At 36.2% G+C, this 25,135-nt stretch overlaps 1 protein-coding gene and 1 long non-coding RNA gene across 7 annotated transcripts in view; one reads left to right on the forward strand and one right to left on the reverse strand.

The window, feature by feature from the left end:
* The window catches only part of PPP2R3A (protein phosphatase 2 regulatory subunit B''alpha), a 233,030-nt gene that overhangs the window by 10,983 nt on the left and 196,912 nt on the right, over positions 1–25,135 (reverse strand). For all 5 annotated transcript variants that reach the window (XM_024996316.2, XM_024996309.2, XM_059889121.1 and 2 more), the window contains 3 exons: positions 18,756–18,931; positions 18,140–18,258; positions 15,626–15,732 (listed from right to left, as the gene is read on the reverse strand). In XM_024996316.2, the coding sequence (XP_024852084.1) occupies positions 15,626–15,732; positions 18,140–18,258; positions 18,756–18,931 (402 nt within the window). The remainder of the gene's footprint in view (positions 1–15,625; positions 15,733–18,139; positions 18,259–18,755; positions 18,932–25,135) is intronic.
* Positions 18,930–25,135, forward strand: part of LOC132345898 (uncharacterized) — a 96,509-nt gene continuing 90,303 nt past the window's right edge. For both annotated transcript variants that reach the window (XR_009495470.1, XR_009495471.1), the window contains exon 1: positions 18,930–24,540. This is a non-coding gene — a long non-coding RNA (uncharacterized lncRNA). The remainder of the gene's footprint in view (positions 24,541–25,135) is intronic.

A 25,135-nucleotide genomic window follows, 5' to 3' on the forward strand; every position in this document is an offset into this window, starting at 1 on the left:
GAGAAATCCCATAGACAGAGGAGCCTGGTGAGCTACTGTCCATGGGGTCGCAAACAAGAGGGACATAACTGAGAGACTAAACAACAACAACAACAAAATTGATTACATGGGCACTGTGCCTGAGAACATAATATATTATGTATGTTGTCTTCTCTAAAACAGTCTGGTGTGGCAGGTGGTATCCTCATTGTATAGCGAATGCTGAGGCTTAGATGACTAGTAAGTGACAGCGAGGATTTGAACTTAACTAAATTTGTCTAACTCCAAATTCTGTGGTTTTAAGCATGATGTTATATTGTATAATATCTCTTCCTCTTCAGGGAGTAGTAGTAATAGCTACTCTTTGTCACATATTTATATCAGTACTATGTGGCAGGTGTTTATAGAGTTATATTCTCTTTGATTCTTACAATCACCTTGGAAGGTAGTTGAAACTGAGCTGCAAGGAGTCAGATAACCTGCCCAGCTGGTGAGTAAGAAGACAGAATCAGATCTGTGTGGCTCTTTCCATGGTACTGCCGTTCTTCCTCCCTTTCTAATAGTCGATTCTGGTAATTTCTGTTTGACAAACTCACCCTGACTTATTTGTAATTCCTTTTGAGATGAAGCCCAACATACCCTTGGAATTCTGGATCTGGCCTTGCTTTTGAACTGTGTCAGTCAGTTATTAACAACTGTAAACAGGCCTTTCGTTTCTTGTGGTGACATTCCAGTGCTTGCTCTACAGGCTGCGGCTGTTAAGGCTTCCCCTCTCTCCCTGAGACCTCATCACCCACATGGGCTCTGTGCAGGCCTTATCTTATCTCCCATAACATGAGAAGAGGGGTGTCCAGCAGAAGCCTCTCATATGCACCGGTTGAATTTCACTACAGCTGGTCTCTGCATCTCCTCTCGTGACCCCTCCTCACCTGTATTTCTGTCTGCATCCCTTTTTCTCCTCTGTCTCCCCTCCACACACACACTGGGACCTTCTTTGAGCACTACCACAGCTCAAAAATTTTTTTTACTTGACACATAATAATTCTCTTTAGCTGCCATCATTTTCTTGTCTCTTTAGACTAACAAACTTCTAAGTGTTTAGATCTGCTATCTCTTTTCTCCTTCCTCTAAAGCAGGTTACAAAACAGTATGTTATATCAAATTCCATTTTTGTAAAACAAATTACTTATCTATTAATATTTGCAAAGAAGTATCTAGAAGCATACTCCTAAATGATGTCAGGCTATCTCTGGATGGTCGATTTTAGGTGAAGATTTTTATCTTTATTTCTACTCTTCTGTAGTTAATACATATTACCTACGTAAGCATATAAAGGAGAAAAATAACTTTTCCTATTTATTAAAATAGTACATGTTCATTATACAAACATTATAAATTACAGAACAGAATAAAAAGCCAAATTACTTGCAATTCTACAGCTCAGAGTTAATCACTTAATATTTTGGAGTCTTACTATTTAGCTCATGTATATATAGATATACATTTGTAATACTGGGATTATATCACAATTTTGTAAACTTGATTTTTCCGTGTTATGTTTTTGTGCAACACGTAGTTTAGATGTCTGCATAATATGACACAGATATTAATACCATGACTTACTTAACTATTCTATTATTGTACATTTGTGTTGTTTTGAATTTTTTAATTTTACAATTTAGTTAGAAGAGTTCTATCTAAACTTCTGATTATTTACAGTAGATGCCCAGGATTGGGAGTTAAAGGGTATGAATTCAGGCTTCTGCAGCATATTGTCAAATTAATTTCCAGGGAGGTTGGGCCACTTTGTTTCTACCAGCAATATCTGTTAACTACAGTGTGTTGCTTCTGTGAGAGAGCAGTAGAGACACTTTAATTGCATCTGTCTGTTTCTCCTGCTAAGGCAGGGATCCTGCGTTCATCAATATCCAATAATGCTTAGTGTATAGAAGGAATGCAAACATTTATTGAATTAATATTGTCTTTTAAAAAATTCCTGCCAGTTAATCTCAACTTTTTTCGGTGCTTGCTTTTTACAAAAATTTTCAGTTTAGTTTACATATCACAGAATTCACTCATCTTAAGTGGAACTCACTGCAGTGTTCTTGCCTGGAGAATCCCACAGACAGAGAAGCCTGGCAGGCTACAGTCCATGGGGTCGCAAAAAGTTGGACATGACTGAAGTGACTGAGAGGACACACAGTAAATTTTTACAATTGTGCAATCATTACCACAATTTAAATTTAGAACACTTTCATCTCTCCATCTGCCCCTCCTCTCCCTGTGCTTGTTTGTATTCATTTTCTACTTTTTCCTGGAACCTAGGCAGCCACTGATCTGTTTCATGGCTCTATAATTTTGCCTTTTCTAGAAATTTCATATAATGGAATTACGTAGTCTTTGGTGTCTGGCTTCTTTCATGTAAAATGATATTTTTTTGGATTCATCTGTGTTGCTGCATGTATTAATAGTTCTTTTGTTTATTGAGGTATAACTGACAGAATAAATTGCTTAAAGTGTACGATTAGTAAGTTCTGACTTTTGTTTACATCTATAAAACATCATATCGAGATCATGAAAATATCCCTCCCTCCCATGAAAGTTTCCTCTTGCCCCTTTGTAATTACTTTTGCCTTACCAAGGTAACCATTGATTTGCTGTCATTATAGATTAGAATGCATTTTCTAGAATTTTCCATAAATGGAATCATACAAGATTGGAATATATTTTTGTCTAGCTTCTTCCACTTCACTTACAATTCATCCATGTTGTGTTAGTCAATAGTTCATTCTATTGCTGAAGAGCATTCCATTATATGGATATACTGTATTTTGGTTATTAATCTACCAGTTTAGTGGTATCTGGATTATTTTCACTTTGGGGCTACTATGAATAGTGCGGCTATAAACATTCATGTACAAGTCTTTGGGTGAACATTTTTCTTGGGTAGATTCCTAGGAGTGGAATTGCTGATTCATATGACAAATGTTTGTTCAACTTTTTAAGAAACCGCCAAACATTTCCAAAGAGGCTACATAATTTTACATACACATCAATCCAATATATGAGGGTTCCAGCTTCTTCACAGCATTGCCAACTGGTGGTTTTAGTTGTTCTAGTGGCTGTGAATGTATCTCATTGTGGTTTTAATTTACATTTTCCTAATGACTAGTGATATAGAGCATCTTTTCATGTATCTATTTGCTGTTGGAACCTCTAATGTAGTTATTGTTTAACCAAATTTTTGTCCATTTAAAAAATTAGGTTGCCTTTTTTATTAGTGAGTCGTAAGTTCTTTATATATTCTGGATGGAGTCCTTAACAGGATGTTTCGGAAATATTTCCCCCCAATGTGTCTTTTTCATTTTCTTAGTGGTGTCTTTAAAGAGCAATACTTTTTAATTTTGAAAGAAGTCCAATGTATCAATATTTTATTGCTCTTGCATAACTCAGGGTCACAAAGATTTTCTCCTGTGTTTTATTCTAAAAACTTTAGGATTTCAACTCTTATATTTATTGAGATTATTATTATTATTTTGGCTGCACTGTGCAGCTCGAAGGATCTCAGTAGACAACCAGGGAATCTGAGATACTTATAAAAATAAGTATACAAAAGTATATGGTGTGAGATATGGATTGAGGTTTTCTTTCTTTTTTTTTTTTTTGCAGAAGGACGTCCAATTATTTCAGGTTCATTTCTGAAAAGACTACCCTTTCTCCTTTGGTTGAAAATTAATTGGTCGTATGTATGAGCATCTATTTCTAGAGTGTTTCATTGGTTGTGCATACTTACCAATTCTGGGACTTCCCTCATGGCTTAGATGGTAAAGAAACTGCCTGCAATGCAGGAGGAGATCCAGGTTTGATCCCTGGGTTGGGAAGATCCCCTGGAGAAGGGAATGGCTATAGACTCCAGTATTCTTGCCTGGAGAATTCCACAGAGGAGCCTGGTGGGCTACAGTCCGTGGAGGTCACAAAGAATTGAACGTGACTGAGTGACTAACACACACATACTTATCAATTCTACAGTGCCTTGATGGTTGTTTGCTTTCTAATAAGTTTTGAAATCAGGTAGCCTAAGTTCTTCAACTTCGTTCTTTTAAAAAAGTGTTTGCTAGTGCACTGGGACGACCCAGAGGGATGGTATGGGGAGGGAGGAGGGAGGAGGGTTCAGGATGGGGAACACATGTATACCTGTGGCGGATTCATTTTGATATTTGGCAAAACTAATACAATTATGTAAAGTTTAAAAATAAAATTAAAAAAAAAAAGAAAAAAAAATAAAGCTAAAAAAAAAAAGTGTTTGGCTATTCTAGGTATTTTGCATTTCCATATAAATTTTAGGATCAGTTTGCCAGTTTTAACGAAAGCCTGTAGGGATTTTGATAGGGAGTGGATTAAATCTTTAGATCAATTTGGGGAGAACTGACATTTTAAAAATACTGAGCTTTCTATTATTATTTGAATCTTCCTTAATTTTTCTCAACACTATTTTGCAGTTTTCAGTGTGCAAGTATGTTCTTTTGTTATATTTGTGTGTTCTTTTGTTACATTTATTATACATATATAAAAGTGTGTTCTTTTGTTATATTTATTCCTAAGTATTTTTCTTTTTGATGCTGTTGTGAATAATTATTTTTATTTGTATTTCTCTATTTGATTGTTCATTACTAGTACATGGAAATACAACTGACTTTTATATTCTGATTTTGTATTCTGAAGAAAAATGAAAGTGTTAGTTGCTCAGCCATGTCCGACTCTTTGTGACCTCATGGACTGTAGCCCACCAGGCTCCTCTGTCCTTGGAATTCTCCAGGCAAGAATACTGGGATTGGTTGCCATTCCCTTCTCCAGGGGATCTTCCCGACCCAGGGATCGAACCCATGTCTCCCACATTTCAGGCAAATTCTTTACCATCTGAGCCACCAGGGAAGCTGAGACCTTGCTAATGAATTTATTAGTTCTGGTAGCTTTTATGCAGATTTCTTCATATTTTCTACTTAAAGTATATATAACCTAGGGATAGATTACTTCTTTCTTTGCAGTCTGAATACTTTTAATGTTTTTTTTTTTTCCTTGTCTTAATGCACAGGATAGGACCCTCATTACAATGTTGATTAGAAATGGGGAGGAACAGAAGCCTATTTTCCTTGCTCTGGATCTTAATGGGAAGGCATTCAGTTTTTCGCCATAAGTATAATGTAAATAATGTAATTATAGATGTCTTCTATCAGGTTAAAAAAGTTCCTTTCTATCCTTACTTGGGTAAGAGATATTTTGAATGGATGTTGGATTTTGTCAAATGGCTTTTTTGTGTCTATGGAAATGATCATGTGCTTTTTGTCCTGTGTTGTATTAATATGGTTTATTATATTAGTAGATTTTCAGATGTTAAGATGGCCTTCCATTCCTGGGGTAAACCTACTTATAGTGTATAATCTTTTTTATATGTTGCTGGATTTGATACTTTTAATATTTTGTAAAAAGTTTTATATTGATTTCATAAGGGATATTGGTATCTTTGTCTGGCTTTGGTATCAGGGTAATACCAGCTTTCTAAAATTAGTTTTGAAGTGTCCCCTCCTATTATTTTCTGAAAATATTAATGAAAGATTGGTATTATTTTTTTCCTTTAAATGTATGAACCATTTGGACCTAGACTTTTCTTTTGGGGAGAACTTAATAACTTATTTAGTGTCTTGATATGGCCTATCCTGATTTTCCATTTCTTCTTGAGCTGTTTTCTTTTTTTAATAGATATAATTAAATTTATTTGAGTTGATTTTGGTAATTTGAGTTTTTAGATGATTTTGTCCCATGTCATCTAAGATGTGAAACTTACTGAGATTAAGCTGTTCATAATACTCCTTTATAAGTATATCTATAGTGATGTATCCTCCTTTATCCTGATTTTAATGTATTCCTTTCTCTCTTTATCTAAAGCTTTCTATTTTAAAATATTTTTAAAGAACCAACTTTTGATTTCATAAATTCTTTCATAGTATTTTCCTATTTTCTATTTCATGGATTTCTACTCTGATCTTTATTATAGCCTTCTTCCTACTTATTTTGGGTCTGATTGGTTCTTACTTGTTAGCTTAAGATGGAAGCTTATCTTACTGATGTTAGAACTTTCTGGGTCATAAATATTCCTTTAAGCACTGCTTTAATTGCACCCCACACATGGATTTTCATATCATCTTTTATTTTCATTTGTTTCAGGACAACATCAAATTTCCCTGCAGTATCTCCTTTGACCCATGTGTCTTTAGAAATGTGTTATTTAATCTCTAAACATTTTGGGGTTCCTAGATTTCCTTCTGTTATTAATCTGTAATTTTATCCTATTATGATCAGACAACATACTTTATTTGAATTTATTGAATCTTTTTTTTTCACCTAACATATGGTCTTTCCTGAAGAAGTTCCATGTGCATTTGAGAAAAATGTATATTTTGCTACTGTTTTGTAGAGTACATATGCTGGTTAGATCAAATACACTGTGTTGTTCAAGTCTTCTGTGTCTTTAGTGATTGTCTCTTACTAGCATCAACTACTGTAAAAGAAGTGTTGAAATCTTAAACTATTAATTGTTGAATTGTTTGACAATTTTTGTTTTATGTATTTTGAGGCTGTTGTTAGGTAAAAATAGCATTTAAAATAGTTATATCTGGCTACTACATTTTACCTTCTGGTGAAGTGGGAATTTTCATTGTTATTTCCTGGTGAAATTTCTATCTTTTGATGTTTTAGAATTGGTTAATAGTCATGTTCTTAACTATTGATTTTGAAGATTCCAATAATGAAAGAACATTATTGATGATTCAACCCTATGCCTTTTGATTGTGATATAGGATTTGTCACTTTTAAAATATACTCAAATCTATAATTCCCTTATAAATTTCTCCCATCATTTTTTTGCATTTAAAGTATTTATTTACATGCAGGTATTAGCTTAATATGTACTTTTTTCAGTCTGCAGAGAGTCAACATTTTACTGACTAGACTTCTTGACACAGTGTCATATACTACATTGGTTTGCATAAGTCTTCAGTTTTGGCATGGATCCTATACGGAGTTTAATTACTATAGCTTTGGATTATGCATCCCCTGTGCCCTACCATACCTTTGATTCTTTTCAGAACTCACTTTAGTTCTTTTGTATTTATTGTTCAATATGAGTTTCAGAATTAGTTGATCAAGTTCTATAACATATTTGGGGGGATTATATACAATTTTAACATGGAGAATGATCTTTGTAATTTTTAGTGAAATTTTATATTTTTGTCATATATATTTTCAAGTAACTTTTTTTGTTGCTATCACAAATAGGATTTCCTCCCTATTATATTTTTAGCTAGTTATTTCTGGGGTATGGGATTAATACCCTTTACCCATTAAGGAGGTGTTCTTTTTAAGTTTGCTTAGTTTCATTTTCTCCAAATTAGAAAATATATTTTATCACATGCCTTCAAAGAATCAGTCTATATTTTCTTTTCTTTTCTTTCTCCTTTAATCTGTTAATGACAGATTTTGTAAAGTTGAACCACTTGCACTTTTGGGATAAAATCAACTTACTTATGATGTATTCTTTTGATGTATTCTTTTATACATGTTGGTAGATTTGACAAGTTAATCTGTATTTCAGTTTTAATATCTGTAAAACAGGGATAAAGCATCTACAAGATATGAGTTTTGCGATTAAAATGAATTAAAATATTTAGAATAGTGCTTGGCACAGTATGCTTTCTGGTTGTGTATGTATAAATTAATAGATTTATTTTTTGTTTGAAATACAGTTGTTTAACTTCTTTTCATGTACTTTATTTGGGTCTATTTTGTCATCCTTTTTCATGCATATTGAGATGACAGCCTAATTTATTTCTTTCTACAGATTACAACTTTTCCCGTGTTTATATCCTACATATCTTAATAAATATAATGCTTTTATTGCCTGGTTCTAAAAAAAACCCTGTAATTGGTTTTTTGATCTTCTCTGTAGCTTAACAGTTATTTTAAGATATATTTAATTTTTCAAAATGTTTTTTTTAACTTTCCAGATATGTGTGTTTTTGTTGTTGTTGCTAATTTCATAAGTAACAAATATGGCCTATATGTTAGTAGTTTTTAAAAATGTGATATTCTTCATGCCTTAATAAGTAGGCACTGTATTGTGATGGCTCCATATTTGTCGGGTATCAAATCTATTTTTGAGTACCCCTATGAATGTTTACTAATTCTATATTATGAATTTTTTGTCCTATTTGATTTGTTGGGTTTTATATGACTATGGGATTGTCAAGTTTTCTTTTGTATTTCTATCAGATTTGCTTTTTGTATTGCTTAAAGTTGGTGACTTGTTTTCACGGCCAACTGCTGAAATACTGATGTTTCTTTTAAAGCTTTCAATTCTACTTGTCTCATAAACATTACTGTACCTGATTTCCTCTTATTTACTGTTTATTTGACTGTTGCCTCTGCGTTAGGTATGAATCTAAAGAATAGTGTACAGTTGGATTTTTAATCCCTTCTGAGTTTTGTGATTCATACTATATCTGGACTTATTTTGTCTATTTATTTTGTACTGTCTTTGTCTTTTTGTCTCCTTTATACTGTAGTGAACATCTGCTATTCCTTTACCAGCATGCGTTTCCCCTTTTTTGACCGTCATGTTCAAATTTCCCAAATTTTCCTTGAGAAAACATGTGGTTTGGATGAACTTGAACTTCTGTCCAAGCTAATTTCTAGGTCTGACTCCTTCTAGAGCTGGTTCAGGGACTAGACCCAAAATAAGCCAATTACAGCCAAACAAGTCCTGGGCTTTTGTAGAATCTGGTGGGAAAGGGACTTGCTCTTTTATTTGAATGTAAAGCTATCATTTTGCCACCACATACTAAAAATTTGCTGAAGAGTGAAAGAATGAAAGAAAAGCATTACCTAAGAGATTAAAGAGAGACAATCTAAGTCTCTGAAGTCAGTACTAGCTCCGGACTTTTCAGTTCTTTAAGCCCACAATTTCTTTTTTGCTAAGGCTTTGCTTTCCCTTTATGCCAATGTGAGTTAAAGTCACTTCTTACCAAAAGAATACTGGTTAAACACACTTGTCTTTTAGTAGACTGAGTTTTCTATATACAGATTTTCCAGTTAAACAGTCTACTGTCTTTTTCTGAAAATGATTAGAAAGTTTTCCATTTAATATTTACTTTTAGTGATTTTCCTTAAAAAATTTAAGACATTTTAACTCTATAGTTATCATTATAAAAATATAAATTTATCAGTGTCTGTATTCTCCACTTTAATAAAGATTCACCCTGACCTTTTACTATCTGTTAATGGTATCTATAAAAATTCTAAGGATGCTATGCTATGCTAAGTCACTTTAGTCGTGTCCGACTCTGTGCGACCCCATAGACGGCAGCTCACCAGGCTCCCCCGTCCCTGGGGTTCTCCAGGCAAGAACACTGGAGTGGGTTGTCATTTCCTTCTCCAATGCATGAAAGTGAAAAGTGAAAGTGAAGTCGCTCGGTCGTGTCCGACTCTTAGCGACCCAATGGATTGCAGCCTAACAGGTTCCTCCGTCCATGGGATTTTCCAAGCAAGAGTACTGGAGTGGGGTGCCATTGCCTTCTCCGAATTCTAAGGATAAATTTTGCTAATTTTGTTGTTGCTTATATCCCACTATTCCTCTAGGATATATTTACCTTGTTGCTGAAGAAAACCCTTTAATATTTCTTTCAAAGTTTGTCTGTGGGTGGTAAACATTTTTGCATCTCTTGATGTCTAAAAATGTCTTCATCTATCCTTTGCATTTAAATAGGAACAGAATTCAAGGTTCAAAGTTGTTTTTAAATAAATGCTGTTTCTTTTTGTGTTTATATTATGGGCATTTTTTTTTTCTCTCTAGTAGCTTTCCAGTTCTATCTTTTTATGTACTGAGATTTCACTCTAGTACAGGAATTGGGAAACTGCAATCTGTGGTCCAAATCTGTCTCACCACCTGTTTTGGTATAATAGCCCATGAATTGTTTTACCTTTTTAAATTAAAAAAAAAAAAAAATCAAAGAATACTTCATGACGTTAAAATGATCTGAACTTAGTATCTTAGTGTCTGTTAAAAATTTTATTGGAACACAGCCACATTCATTTGCTTACATATTAGGGCTACTTTCCCAACACAGTGGCAGAGCCAAGTAATTGTGACAGAGATTGCAAAGCCTAAAATATTTATTACCTGGCCAGAAAAAATTAGCTGACTTCTGTTTCTGTTTATATTTTTATTTGTTTTAATAGCTAAAATTCTGGGAATTATCTGGCTATTATTTCTACTGGTTTCTACAGGAATTTCTTACTCCTGTATTACAATCAATATTATAGATAAAAATTTTTTCAGATGTGTCCATTCTGTTATCACATCACCCAATGATTGTGTTTTCTTTCATTTAAAATTTTATCTGTCTAAAAATAGACAGACTTCTCTGGTGGTCTAGTAGTTGAGACTCTGAGCTTCCACTGCAGGGGGCATGAGTTTGATCCCTGGCTGGGGAACTAAGATCCTGCATGCCACACAGTAGAGCCAATAAAAGCAAATAGTAAATATACCCATCTTGATGTCTAGTTCTGATTGCTGTAATGAGTCCAGGGTTAAAAGTTCTTTCATTTGCTGAGTATTTTGTTGGTTGATATTTGTCTCCTTTACCGTGTACTGTTGGCCCTGCACTGGCTGCTCAGGAGAGAGCAGTGTGGACCTGCTGGCACTTTAAATGAGAACAGGGGGATGGATGGTCCATGCATGTCTGAGGTTATTGATACTTCTGGCAATCTTGATTCCAGCTTGTGCTTCAGCCTGGTATTTTGCATGATTTACTCTGCATATAAGTTAAATAAACAGGGTGACAATATACAGCCTTGACGTGCTTTTCAGATGTGTCCAGGAGAAATATCAATAACCTCAGATATGCAGATGACACCACTCTTATGGCAGAAAGCCAAGAGGAACTAAAGAGTCTCTTGATGAAAGTAAAAGAGGAGAGTGAAAAAATTGGCTTAAAACTCAACATTCAAAAAATGAAGATCATGGCATCCGGTCCCATCACTTCATGGCAAATAGATGGATGGGGAAACAATGGAGACAGTGACAGACTTTATTTTCTTGGGCTCCAAAATTACTGCAGATGGTGACTGCAGCCATGAAATTAAAAGACGCTTGCTTCTTGGAAGAAAAGCTATAACCAACCTAGACAGCATATTGAAAAGCAGAGACATTACTTTGCCAACAAAGGTGTGTACAGTCAAAGCTATGATTTTTCCAGTGGTCATGTATGGATGTGAGAGTTGGACCATAAAGAAAGCTGAGCACCAAAGAATTGATGCTTTTGAACTGTGGTGTTGGAGAAGACTCTTGAGAGTCTCTTGGACTGCAAGGAGATCCAACCAGTCCATTCTAAAGGAGATCAGCCTTGGGATTTCTTTGGAAGGAATGATGCTAAAGCTGAAACTCCAATACTTTGGCCACCTGATGAGAAGACTCACTGGAAAAGACCCTGATGCTGGGAAAGATTGAAGGCAGGAGGAGAAGGGGACAATAGAGGATGAGATGGTTGGATGGCATCACCAACTCAATGGACATGAGTTTGAGCAAGCTCTGGGAGTTGGTGATGGACAGGGAAGCCTTGCATGCTGCAGTCCCTGGGGTTGAAAAGGGTTGGACACGACTGAGTGGCTGAACTGAATGGGGCCATGCTGCTCCAAGATTCCATTTTTACTGCTTTTGTCTTTCCTTTAAGAGTAGGATGGGATGTATAGGGTTCAACCTACCTGGATTGAACCTCCCTTTTGCTCTTGTTTTCAGTCATATTAAGGTATGGATCATCTTTAAGTACTGCTCCCTTATCTGTGGCAATTATCTTTCTCATCTTCTGGCAGAGAACCTAAGCTCTGGCTCCCTCTTCAATCTGATTCCATCTGCTGTCCTGTTAGTCCACTGAAAGCTTCACTTCTTACTTCAGGTGATACTCTGTATTTCTTATTTTTATATGGCATGAGAGACTGAAAACTACAGGATGCTTTGTTTACCACCTTGAAATGAGAAGCTACTCTATATTATTGTAATACTTTTGGGAAGTCTACTGAAGTTTTGTTTGTGGCCTAATATATATTTTGTAAATAGTCTCTGGACAATACACCACAAAAATATTTTCAGGGAATAATTTCCTATGGATGCAACTAACAGGTTTCAAGTTCTCCTTTTCTTTCCTTTTGGAGTTTCTGCTCCAAAAATTTGATGTTATCAGGACAGCTTTTTGGGGGTGGTTGTTTTTTTTTTTTTTTTTAAAGTCTATTTGGCTGCTATGGGTCTTAGTTGCAACACGTGGGATCTGTAGTTGCAGGATCTTTTTTATTTTCAGTTGTGGCACAGTGGGTCTTAGTTGCAGCATGCAGGATCTAGTTCCCAGACCAGGAATTGAACCCAGGCCCCTGGCACTGGGATTGTGGAGTGTTAACCACTGGACCACCAGGGAGGTCATTGTTTAATCTTTTTAAATTCAGCTTTTGTTACCATTCTATAATGGAATTGTTTTATTTTTATAAGTGAGTTTGTTTCACTTACGTTCACTGATCAAAAAGTATTTATTTTAGTTCTGTCATCTTTATGCTGCATGGTGTGTGTTTTTCTTTTTTGTGCACACGTTTTCTGATTGAATTAGAATATTTAGAGATTGGCTTTGGTTTTTCAAGTGTTTACTTTAATTAATAGTCTTAAACCTCAACTTGACTTACTAGCTTTAGAGGGGAGCCATTGAGGACCTGCTAGCGAAACTTACACACGTTTCTTCCTCCACTGTACATCCCACTTTGAGTTATATTATTTTTTCCAGAATGCTATGTTCTGACCCTATCCTTTATGTTTAAATGGACTGAACACTCATTGTTATTTCTTTTCCACCATGGTCGCTCCATTTCTGGGATCCTTATTTTGGCTCATCTCTGTTTTATGATTATGCCCTTTTTAAACAAGAGCTCATGGGTGCTTTATTCCTTTCAGTTTTTAGAAAATTCCCATTTGTGTTCTCATGCTTGAATGTCATCTTGGGTTAGTATAAAACTTTGGGGTATAGAATTTCTTTCTCTGAGGGAGAGATAAATATTGCTTCATGATCTTTTCCGGTATTCATTTTTCCTGTGGCAGTCTGTGAGGCAAGGTTGATATTTTTTCCCCTCTTACCTGGTGACGTACATTTTTAAAAAGCTGAAAAGTCCCCCAAATAATCTTTGAATTCTGTTAACTTCACCACACATTTGTGGGGCCAATCATTAACATACAGTGTGACTTCTGACCTTTCAGACTCAGGTCTTCTTTTATTTCAAAAAAACTTTTTATTATCTTTGAATTTTTTTTCTACTTCATTTGTTCTATTGTCTAGTATGTATAAGTTAGATCCCTTTTGTTTTCCTTACATATACCTAATTTTCTTTCTGATAACTTTATTTTGTTCTTTTCTGTTTCACTAGATCTTTTAAGGCCTTTTTTCATATTCCTATTTTTTTATTGATGGTCAATAATTATACACCCACAAAATGATTTTTTAATGGTTAAATGGGATTGAACTGTGTATATGTATGATAATTTTATTAATCTTATTACCTAGATTGTCTTTAGGTTTCACTATTATAAACATCTGCACATGTTCTTGACAGAAGTGATATTGCTTCATAAGATCAGTACTTACCCCAGTTCCTAACTAATGAAGCTCACTGACAAAGAATTAAGTCATGCCTGTGAATAGAGCTGCTCCTTTGGGTTTTGATGATGTTGTCATCTCCTGGTCCTTTTAGGCCTACGGGTGATATGGCTCCCCACCATTGCTAAGTCTGGGTATCTGTGTCATTTCATATTGGCTTCTCCAAAATCCTATGTATTTGTAAGTTTGCTATCTGTTTGCTGTGTGTGTGTGTGTGTGCTCAGTTGTGTCACACTCTTTGCGACCCCATGGATTGTAGCCTGCCAGGCTCCACTGTTCATGTAAGTTTCCAGGCAAGAACACTGGAGCGGGTTGCCATTTCCTACTCCATGAGATCTTCCCAACCCAGGAATCTAACCCGCATCTCTTGTGTCTCCTGTACTGGCAGGAAGATTCTTTACCACTGTGCCACCTGGGAAGCCCTATCTGTTAGCTACACCCTAGAAATTTATCCCACAGATGTATAAAATGACATATATAAAAGATTATTCACTGTAACCTTATATCTCTTAATATTTCACTATTTTCACTATAATGTCTGTGAATAGAGGAATATAAGATAATGGTGTAACTATACAGTGGAATATTATGCAGTTATAAAAAACTTAGCACATTCACTGAATATATTTATGGAATAATCTCCAATTTATTGATTTGTTTTTCTTCCAATCTTCAGTTCTTCTTTTACTAATTTTTTCATACACTCAAGGATCCCCAGATATTTATGCTGCCTCATTTATACCTCAATGATCATAAAATACAAGTATTTAGTTCACCATGCTGTTCTCCCAAGCTTTGTTGTTACTGTTTTTAGATTTATTGAAGTTTGATACAAAAAACTGGACACATTTAGTGAATATATCTTGATGATTTTGGAATATGCATATATCTGTCATATCATCACTACAGCCAAGGCACTAAATATATCCATTACTTCCAGACATTTCCTTGTGTTCTTTTTTTTTTTCTTTTGTAGGAACACTTAACATAAGATCTATCTTCTTATTTTAAACCACACAATACCATATTTTAACTATAGATACTGTGTTGTACAGCAGGTTTCCAGAACTTATCTTATGTAACAGAAACTGTATAAAAAGTGTGGAAAAAGTGGAGAACCAAATAGTATGCTACCATATGTGTAAGAGAAAAAAAGAAAAAAATGTATATGTGTATTTGCTTTTATACACATATGTATAACGAGAGAGTGTGAGAATGGGAGGAACAGGATGGAGCATCCTTGGAAAGGCACATGAAGTGATAACAGTGGTTGTTTCTGGGGAGAACTGAGTAGCAGGAAACTTACTATTCTTTAATTTGAATATTAAGTGAGTATACTGCCTATTCAAAAAAGTATTACATTAATAAATGAGGATTGATTGAGAGCCTTACAGAAACAGTGACTATAAAGGAACTGCTAAAGAAATCACTAGAAGGTGAAAACAGCCAACAAAGTACAGTTACTAAATGTTCTAAGTAGTAAAAGTCTTGGATAATTTAATTTCTTACCATGGTCCCTTAGTAGAAGTTAACTTCTTCTTCAGAGTTGAATGCACAAAACCATGTCTGATAAAGGTTTGTTTTGATGATCATAATGGTCTTTATTATTTAAAAGAGCTTCAGTTCTCCTGTGTTTATAGGGCTTACTAACATCCCTAACAGAGCAGTATGACTGCACAGTGATCTCCATTTTCAGTAAAAGGTACAACTTCTTTAAAGGAAATGGCACATGAGAAGACTTTTCATAAAATCAGTGAAGGGAAGAGAATACTGCCGGAGGAATATTCACTCAACTAAAATTGGGTTAAAATCACTCATTTTTATGATATGACAAAAATCTTGATTTTTTTAAAGGTGATCCTAATGTGGTTACCCCTGTTAAAAAAGACACAGGGAAACTTACTCACCCTTCCTGGAACTGTGCTTGGGCAGACTCCTCTGCTACAAGGGTCTCATACTCTTCAGCAGCAAACCTGTCCCAGTCGGAGGGCTCAGGACTGTCATTCTCAACATCCTGATTGGGAAGGGGATGGCCACAGGAAACAGAATCAAAAACAAAAATTGGAGATAGGTCATCACAAATTTTTACATCCTGAAAAAACCTATGTGAAAAATGTTTTATTTGACCCCATGGACTATACAGTTCATGGAATTCTCCAGGCAAGAATACTGGAATGGGTAGCCTTTCTCTTCTCCATGGGATCTTCCCAACCCAGAGATTGAACCCAGGTCTCCCACATTGCAGGTGGATTCTTTACCAGCTGAGCCACCAGGGAAGTCCAAGAATACTGGAGTGGGTAGCCTATCTCTTCTCCAGTGGATCTTCCCAACCCAGGAATTGAATTGGGGTTTCCTGCATTACAGGCTGATTCTTTACCAACTGAGCTATCAGGGAAGCTCTAAACATTAAAGAGGTACTAAAGTCACACTCCTAAACTGAATCTACACCTTGAATCACAAAATTATTAAGTACTCTTCATTAGCTGGACTGTTTGGGTCTAGATTCTTCAGCCTTATAATCAGAGACTTTTCTCTAGCCCCTTCTCCTCTCGCACTTGGCAAAGCAGCGATCTGGAGTGACCTGTGGTTTGCATATGCCCACCTGAAATGTGGCTTCCCTGGTGGCTCACATGGTAATGAATCTGCCTGCAATGCAGGCGACCTGGGTTCGACCTCTGGGTTGGGAAAATCCTCTGGAGAAAGAAATGGCAACCTATTCCAGTATTCTTTTTTTTTTTTCAATTTATTTTTTAATTGAAGGATAATTGCTTTACAGAATTTTGTTGTTTTCTGTCAAACCTCAACTTGAATCAGCCATATACCGGTTCACTATTCTTGCCTGGAGAATTCCATGGACAGAGGCTACAGTCCATGGGGTCACAAAGAGTCAGACACAACTGAGCGGCTTAAACTTAACCTGAAATATACCATCCCTTCCTCTAGTGAATTTTTATTGCTTCCTTCACAGCCAGCTTGGATACCCTGCCATCTGAGTTACCTTCTGAGAAGCAGCCCTTCTCCCCTAGTCATTTCCTTCACTGTACTATGTGGGCTGGGCTGCCACCTTTTGTTCTCCTGTCTTTGTCATCTCTATACACCCGTTCTTTTTATACACTGAGTCATCTCTATATAACCCCCAGTGTCTCTTCAACACAGTACCTGGAATTTACTGAGCACTTACTAACAGCATCCTTTGAAGATCACAATGTTGATAATTACTACCTCTCAGAAAAAAGAGGAAAATTTAAAGTAAAATTTGTAATACAAATAAAAAAACGAAGGGGGAAGAAAGTATATATTTTCTTTTCCTTCTACAATACAGACTGCATCTTAGATTCTATGTTCTAGGTAAAATGATGTTTTTCCATAATGAAATTGGGTTAACAATGCCCTAGGATGTAAAGTTAGTAATGCTAAAAGAACGTAAGTACCTTAATACTGACTACATAATGTGTTAATTACTGTAATCCATTTGAAGAACTTCACCCCATCTTTTAAACATGTCTGAAATTGCTATGCATCTTAGATTTATAATTGCTTTTTCTTGCTTAAAGGTATATAAAATAATGGGACATTTTAAACTCAATGAAATATAATACTGACTTTAGGCTAGTGATAATGTACCTTGATATGCTCCAAGTTCTGGTGCAGAGTATTTGTTTTTAGAAGCTGGTCCTTGTATTCTTAACTATTAATATTTAGGTCAAACAGTTATGCAACATATGGAAGATAAAAGACTGAGGAAGTTTCCTGTACTGTATGTACTCAATCAGTTCTTTTCCATCAATATAGTTTTTACTCTTTAAACAGGGGAATAGAAGGAGAAGTGGTGATATTCTGCTTTTTGTTTGTTTTTTTCCTGGATTTGGGTTTTCTGAGAGTCCACAGGTTTTTGTGTATGGGGAAGGCATTTCACGGCTCTTCAGCTGTAGAATGACTTCAAACTGATGTCATATACAGTCATCGTTACTGCTTGAAAAAGTGTTACATTTATCTGAAGGTTGTCTATCTTTGAGGGCATCTAGTTTTCATTACCATGCCATCCTGAAATTGAATGGTACAGTTAAATCAAGCCCAGTGTATACTCTGTAATAGAGATGTATCTATTGATGTAGTGTTGAAAGTGAGAAAGACAATTATTTCAAAATTTTCTGTAACCAGTTTCTATGTATATGGAAGTACACAAAGCACATAGTTCATTCAATGAAAGGCAGATGCAGGTTATTACCTACACTTGAAGATTAGCTGTGGGAAGAGATGGGCTCTGAGTCCTTTATTCTTTCTTTTCAGTATGTTATGAAATATTTTAAATGTTAGCTTTTTTAAATACCAGAATTCCTGCAGACAGAGGCCACTTTTATCTGAAGCATAGAACCCCTGATATTGCATCCCTCAAACAGAAGTTAAAACTATACTGGTACCTTCTGGACCGCAAAGGGATCTCTCTGTTCATGGTCTAAGTATTTCTCCAGATTAAAGAAAGTGTCATAAAAGATGTGAGCCATTCTGCATCTCTTCAGGTCTCGTAGAGTTATTTTGCCTGTGTAAGAACAAATCTGGTAAATTTCAAAGGCTTTTTTCGAAGTGAAAAAAAAACTTTTACTGAAGTTTAAAAGGATATATGGATATGCTTACTTGATTATAAAAATTTGATGTTTTTTGAGGTAAAGTTCACATAAAATTCACCACTTTAACCATTCTAATGGTTTTTCACACATTCACACTGTTGCACAAGCATCACCACTATAACATTCCGTAGCATTTCCTTCACCCCCAAAGGAAACTCTGTACCCGTCAAACAGGCTCACTCCCCTCCCCTCTGCAATCCTCCCCAACTGGCTACCACTAATCTGCTTTCTAAATTTGCCATTAATTGTTAGTTCTATGCCAACAATAAAGGAGAAACTTAAATATTTCTGTATTTAGAAAGCCTGTATGGAAGACTGGGAAGTTAAATAATTTAGAACAATCCAGGATTACAACCCCCACTCTGTTATGTAGATGGACAATGCAACTTGGCTCTTTATTCAGTCTTACCATCACTGGCTGGCTTTACCAGGTCAAGCATCTGGCACAACAAATCATGGAATGGCAAGGGCTCAATGCCCATGGCTTCCATCCGTTCACACTGCTCCTCGTAGAAGTATTCCAGCTCGTACATGGAGAGCACTCCATCCCCATCCACATCCATACAGCGGAACCAGTACTCAATGCTAGGAGGTAAGGATACTCATTAGCAATGGCCTGTTAAAGCTCTTTTATTCACTCAGATTTATTACTGTTTGCTTCTTTTAAAAGTTATATATGGGTATACTTTGGACTTAGACATAGTTTTACAAAATTTATTAGAAACAATGGCAGTCATCTTCTTAAATTTTGTCTTCCCCAGATCCAGGCATTTTCAACACTTGCTTATTTTGTTTTTTATCTTTACATTTCAGTTAAGATGTCTATATTGTTCCTTTCTTGCATTTCTGATTTAAGGACTGTGGTTTAATTTTGCACTATGAAAGATGAGGTTTCAGTTCTTTTGCTACTCATTCCACCTTACCCACATGCCCTTTCTAACCTCAGCATAGACAAATTACTCAACATTCAGAGTTTATAACTTTACATTTTCCTTTTATCTCTTTTATTTGTTTAGTTTTGGGATATAGTACATGCTACTAATTCAACTAATTCAAAGGCTTCTGCCAGTTTTCTATGTCCATAATCAGCCCCATTGGGTATTCTAGCAATTTCATTTCCTTGAAATCATTTTCAGTTCCCTCTGACCTACTCCAATCTGGGCTGGTTGATCTCTAGGCCTGATTTACAGTTTCACCCTAGGGATTCCCTTCACCTTTCTCCTGTTTCTTATATCTCACATTTTCCTCATTCTTGGTTTGCTTCCTTGTTTGGTATAACACATTCTTCAGTATCTTCCTAAACAAGGGAGCATAGCAGGTACATTTTTTGGATGTTAGATCATTGAAAATACCCTTTATCTACCCCCTAATGTGGTTGGTATTTATACAGTTATGGCTTGATGGTTCTTTCCTTCAGAATTTTACAGGCACTGACTCATTGTCCTCGATTTATCCACTGTTGCTGAGAAGTCTAAAGCCACTGATCTTTGACTGCAACCTGTTTGTTGCCTACAGAGGTTTCTGAGTTCCTGGTGTTTTAAAATAAAACTGATGAAGTGCCTTGGTCTGGACCAAATTCACTTTTGCTGGGCTAAGAGCCTCCTCAGTTTGGAAACTAGTATTCTTAAATTCTTGGACATTTTCTTAAAATTGTTTTGTTTCTTCTCTGCTTCTCTTTCCCCTTATCCACTCTATTTCTGGAATTCTTGTTATTCAAATCAGCATGGTCCAATATGGTGACCACTAGCCATATGTGGATAACCCAATTTGAGATGTCTTTTTTTTTTTTTATAAATTTGTTTTCTGTTAATTTTTGTTTATTTATTTGGCTGTGCTGGATATTAGTTGCAGCATGTGGGATCTAGTTCTCTGACCAGGGACTGAACCCGGTCCCCCTGCATTGGGAGTGCAGAATCTTAGCCACTGGACCACCAGGAAAATCCCTGGGAGGTCTTTAAGTGCAAATACAGATTCTGAAGACTTTGTAAGAAAAAAACAGTAAAACATCTTATCAATAGTTTTAAACTGATTACATATTGGAAAAATATTTTAGATATATGGTATTAAATAAGAGATGTAAGTAAAATTAATCCTGTGTTTCTTTTTACTTTCTTACTGTGGTTGCTACTGCTGCTGCTGCTAAGTTGCTTCAGTCATGTCCGATTCTGTGTGACCCCATAGACGGCAGCCCACCAGGCTCCCCCATCCCTGGGATTCTCCAGGCAAGAATACTGGAGTGGGTTGCCATTTCCTTCTCCATCTTACTGTGGTTAATTTTACTTAAAAAATTAAAAAAAAAAAAACATATTTAAAGTAAAAATTGTATGTATTTAAGGTATATAACAAAATAATGTGATATAGACAGTGAAACAATGACTACAGTAAAGCTACTTAACATAGCATCTCCCCACAATATTACTATTTTGCAGGATAGTAGGGATGTAGAGTACCTGAAATCTACCCTCTTAAGTGAATTTTCAGCATTTAAAACAATATTACATGTATAGTGATTATATTGTACATTCGATCTCTAGATTTATTCATCCTGTATAACTGCAACTTTGTACATTGGGTCAGCATTTTCTTTTTGCCTCACACCCCCTGCCCCTGGTAACCACCATTCTACTTTCTGCTTCTATTAAGTCTGACTTTTTTTTTTTGATTCCCATAGAAGAGATCATGTACTATTTGACTTCCTGTGCCTGGCTTATTCCACTTAGCATAATATCCTCCAGGTTAATCCATGTTGCAAATGACAGGATTTCCTCCTTTTTTGAAGGCTGAATAAGATTCCATTGTGTGTGTATACATACACCACATTTTATTTATCTATCCATTCTGTGAGAGAGATTTAGCTTGATTTCATATAATGCTTAACCAACAAGGGAGTTCAGATATCTTCAAGAGACTGGTTTCAGAGTTCTGGTTCAAGATGGTCAAATAGGAATTTGCCTTCTCCCATGGACACACCTATATAGCTACATATGGACCAATTTCTTCTGAAAAAACCCTAAAAACTAGCTGAGTGACTTCTTTGAGTGACTATATTATTGGAAAAAAATGAGAAAAAACTCATATTTAGTGGATAGGAGATGCTAAGATACAATCTTGCTGTAAACCCCAGCACACTGACCCACAATTTGGAGAAACTGGAAATCCAGAGCTTTTCCCCAAGGAGCAAAGAGTTTGAATCCCATGTTGTGAACCCAACTTTTAAGACCTGCAACTGAGACAACTACCCTCAAATCTAGCTTTTTTCCTTCCTTTTAAAAAACTGAAGCATAGTTGACATGTAATATTATATTAATTTCAGGTGTACACCATAGAGATTTGACATTTGGATACATTATGAATTGGTCACAATAAGTCTAGTAACCATTTGTTACCAAAGTTATTACTATATTATTGACTATATTCCCTATGCTATATATTACACCCCTGTGGCTTATTTATTTTATACCTGGAAGTCTGTACCTCTTAATTCCCTTCATCTATTTCACCCAACCACCCATTTACCCTCTGGTGACCTCTACTGTGTTCTATTGGTGTTCTGTTTGGTTTGTTTGATTTTTAAATTCCACATATAAATGAAATCATATAGTATTTGTCTTTCTCTGTCAGACCTATTTCACTGAGCATAATACCCTTAGAGTCCATTCCTGTTGTTTCAAATGTCAAGCTTTCCTTCTTTTTTTATGACTAAGTAAAATTCCATTGTGTGTGTGTGTGTGTGTGTGTGTGTGTGTGTGTGACATCACCTTTATCCACTTACCTATTGATGAATACTTAGGTTACTTCCATATGTTGGGTATTGTGAATAATGCTGCAGTGAATGTTGGAGAGCACCTATCTTTTAAAAATAACATTTTTATTTTCTTTGGGTAAACACCCAGAAGTGAAATTACTGGATCATATAGCAGTTCTATTTTTAAATTTTTGAGGAACGTCTAGACTGTTCCATGGTGGTTGCACCACTTTACATTCTCACCAGCATAAGGGTCCCCTTTCCTCCACATCCTTGCCAACACTTGTCATTCGCTGTTTGTTTGATAACAGTCCTTCTGAGAGGTGTGAGGACAGCTCACTGTGGTCTATTTGCACTACACTGATGATTAGTGATGCTCAACGCCATTTTATGTGTCTGTTGGCTATCTCTATGTCTTTCTTGAAAAAGCGTTTGTTCAGGCTTTTTGCTCATTTTAAAATCAGGTTGGATTTTTTGATACTGAGTTATGTAAGTTTTTTTAAAAAATATTTTAGATATTAATCTTTTATCAGATAAATCATCTACAAGTATTTCTTCCTATTCAGTAAATTGCCTTTATGTTTGTTGATGGTTTCCTTTGCTGTGTAAAACCTTTAAAACTGATATAGTCTTATCTATTTTTATTTTCCCTGCCCTTGCCTGAGGAGACAGATTAAAAAAAATACTACTAAGTCTAATTTTAAAGAGTATACAGCCAATGTTTTCTTCTAGGAGTTTTTTTTTTTTTATGGTTTCAGATCTCACATTTAAGTCTTCAATCTTATTTGAGTTTCTATTTTGTATATGGCATAGAGAGTGATCCAGTTTCATTCTTTTGCATGAAGCTGTCAAGTGTCCCAGTATCATTAATTGAAGACACGGTCTTTTACCCGTTGTATATTCTTGGCTCCATTGTGTACATTCAGTTCAGTCGCTCAGTCGTGTACGACTCTGAACCCCACAGACTGCAGCATGCCAGGCTTCCCTGTCCATCATCAAGTCCTGGAGCTTGCTTAAACTCATGTACAGCGAGTCACTGATGCCATCCAACCATCTCACCCTCTGTTGTCCCCCTTTTCCTCCTGCCTTCAATCCTTCCCAGCATCAGGGTCTTTTCCAATGAGTCAGTTCTTCGCATCAGGTGGCCAAGTATTGGAGTTTCAGCTTCAGCATCAGTTCTTCCAATGAATATTCAGGACTGATTTCCTTTAGGATCGACTGGCTGGATCTCCGTGCAGTCCAAGGGATTCTCAAGAGTCTTCTCCAACATCACAGAAGTGTCAGTTCTTCAGCACTCAGCATTCTTTACAGTCCAACTCTCACATCCATACATGACTACTGGAAAAACCATAGCCTTGACTAGATGGACCTTTGTTGGCAAAGTAATGTCTCTGCTTTTTAATATGCTGTCTGGGTTAGTCATAGCTTTTCTTCCAAGGAGCAAGCATCTTTTCATTTCATGGCTTCAGTCACCATCTGCAATGATTTTGGAGCTCCCCAAAACAAAGTCCCATTGTTTCTCCATCTATTTGCCATTAAAGGATGGGACCAGATGGCATGATCTTAGTTTTCTGAATGGTGAGTTTTAAGCCAACTTTTTCACTTTCCTCTTTCATTTTCATCAAGAGGCTCTTTAGTTCTTCACTTTCTGCTGTAAGGGTGGTGTCATCTGCGTATCTGAGGTTATTGATGTTTCTCCCAGCAATCTTGATTCCAGCTTGTGGTTCATCCAGCCCAGCATTTCGCATGATGTACTCTGCATATAAGTTAAATAAGCAGGGTGACAACATACAGCCATGATGTACTTCTTGCCTGATTTGGAACCAGTCTGTTGTTCCATGTCCAATTCTAACTGTTGCTTCTTAACCTGCATACAGATTTCTCAGGAGGCAGGTAAGGTGGTCTGGTATTCGCACCTCTTGAAGAATTTTCCACAGTCTGTTGTGATGCACATAATCAAAGGCTTTGGTATCATCAATAAAGCAGAAGCAGATGTTTTACTGGAACTCTTGTGCTTTTTCGATGATCCAGTGGATGTTGGCAGTTTGATCTCTGGTTCCTCTGCCTTTTCTAAATCCAGCTTGAATGTCTGGAAGTTCACAGTTCACATACTGTTGAAGCCTGGATTGGAGAATTTTGAGCATTCCCTTGGTAGTGTGTGAGATGAGTGCAATTGTGCTTGAACATTGTGTTTTTTTGCTTGAAAATGTGCTTGAATATTCTTTTCCACTGCCTTTCTTTAGGATTGGATGGCAACTGACCTTTTCCAGTCCTGTGGCCACTGCTGAGTTTTCCCGATTTGCTGGCGTATTGAGTGCAGCACTTTCACAGCATCATCTTTCAGGATTTGAAATAGCTCAGCTGGAATTCCATCACCTCCACTAGCTTTGTTCCTAGTTATGCTTCCTAAGGCCCACTTGACTTCACATTCCAGGATGTCTGGCTCTAGGTGAGTGATCATACCATCGTGATTATCTGGGTCGTGAAGATCTTTTTGGTACAGTTCTTCTGTGTATTCTTGCCTCCTCTTCCTCATAGCTTCTGCTTCTGTTAGGTCCATACTGTTTCTGTCCTTTATTGTGCCGATCTTTGCGTGAAATGTTCCCTAGGTCTAATTTTCTTGAAGAGATCTCTAGTCTTTCCCATTCTATTATTTTTCTCTATTTCTTTGCATTGATCACTGAAGAAGGCTTTCTTATCTCTCCTGGCTATTCATGAAATGCTGCATTCAAATGGGTATATCTTTCCTTTTCTCCTTTGCCTTTACCTTCTTTTCTCAGCTATTTGTAAGGCCTCCCCAGACAACCATTTTGCCTTTTTGCATTACTTTTTCTTGGGGATGGTCTTGATCACTGCCTCCTGTACAATGTCACGAGCCTCCATCCATGGTTCTTCAGGCATTCTATCAGATTTAATCCCTTGAATCTATTTGTCATTTCCACTGTATAATCATAAGGGATTTGATTTAGGTCATACCTGAATGGTCTAGTGGTTTTCCCTACTTTCTTCAATTTAAGTCTGAATTTGGCAATAAGGAGTTCATG

Source organism: Bos taurus, chromosome 1, assembly GCF_002263795.3.
Source record: "Bos taurus isolate L1 Dominette 01449 registration number 42190680 breed Hereford chromosome 1, ARS-UCD2.0, whole genome shotgun sequence".
Lineage (NCBI taxonomy): Eukaryota > Metazoa > Chordata > Mammalia > Artiodactyla > Bovidae > Bos > Bos taurus.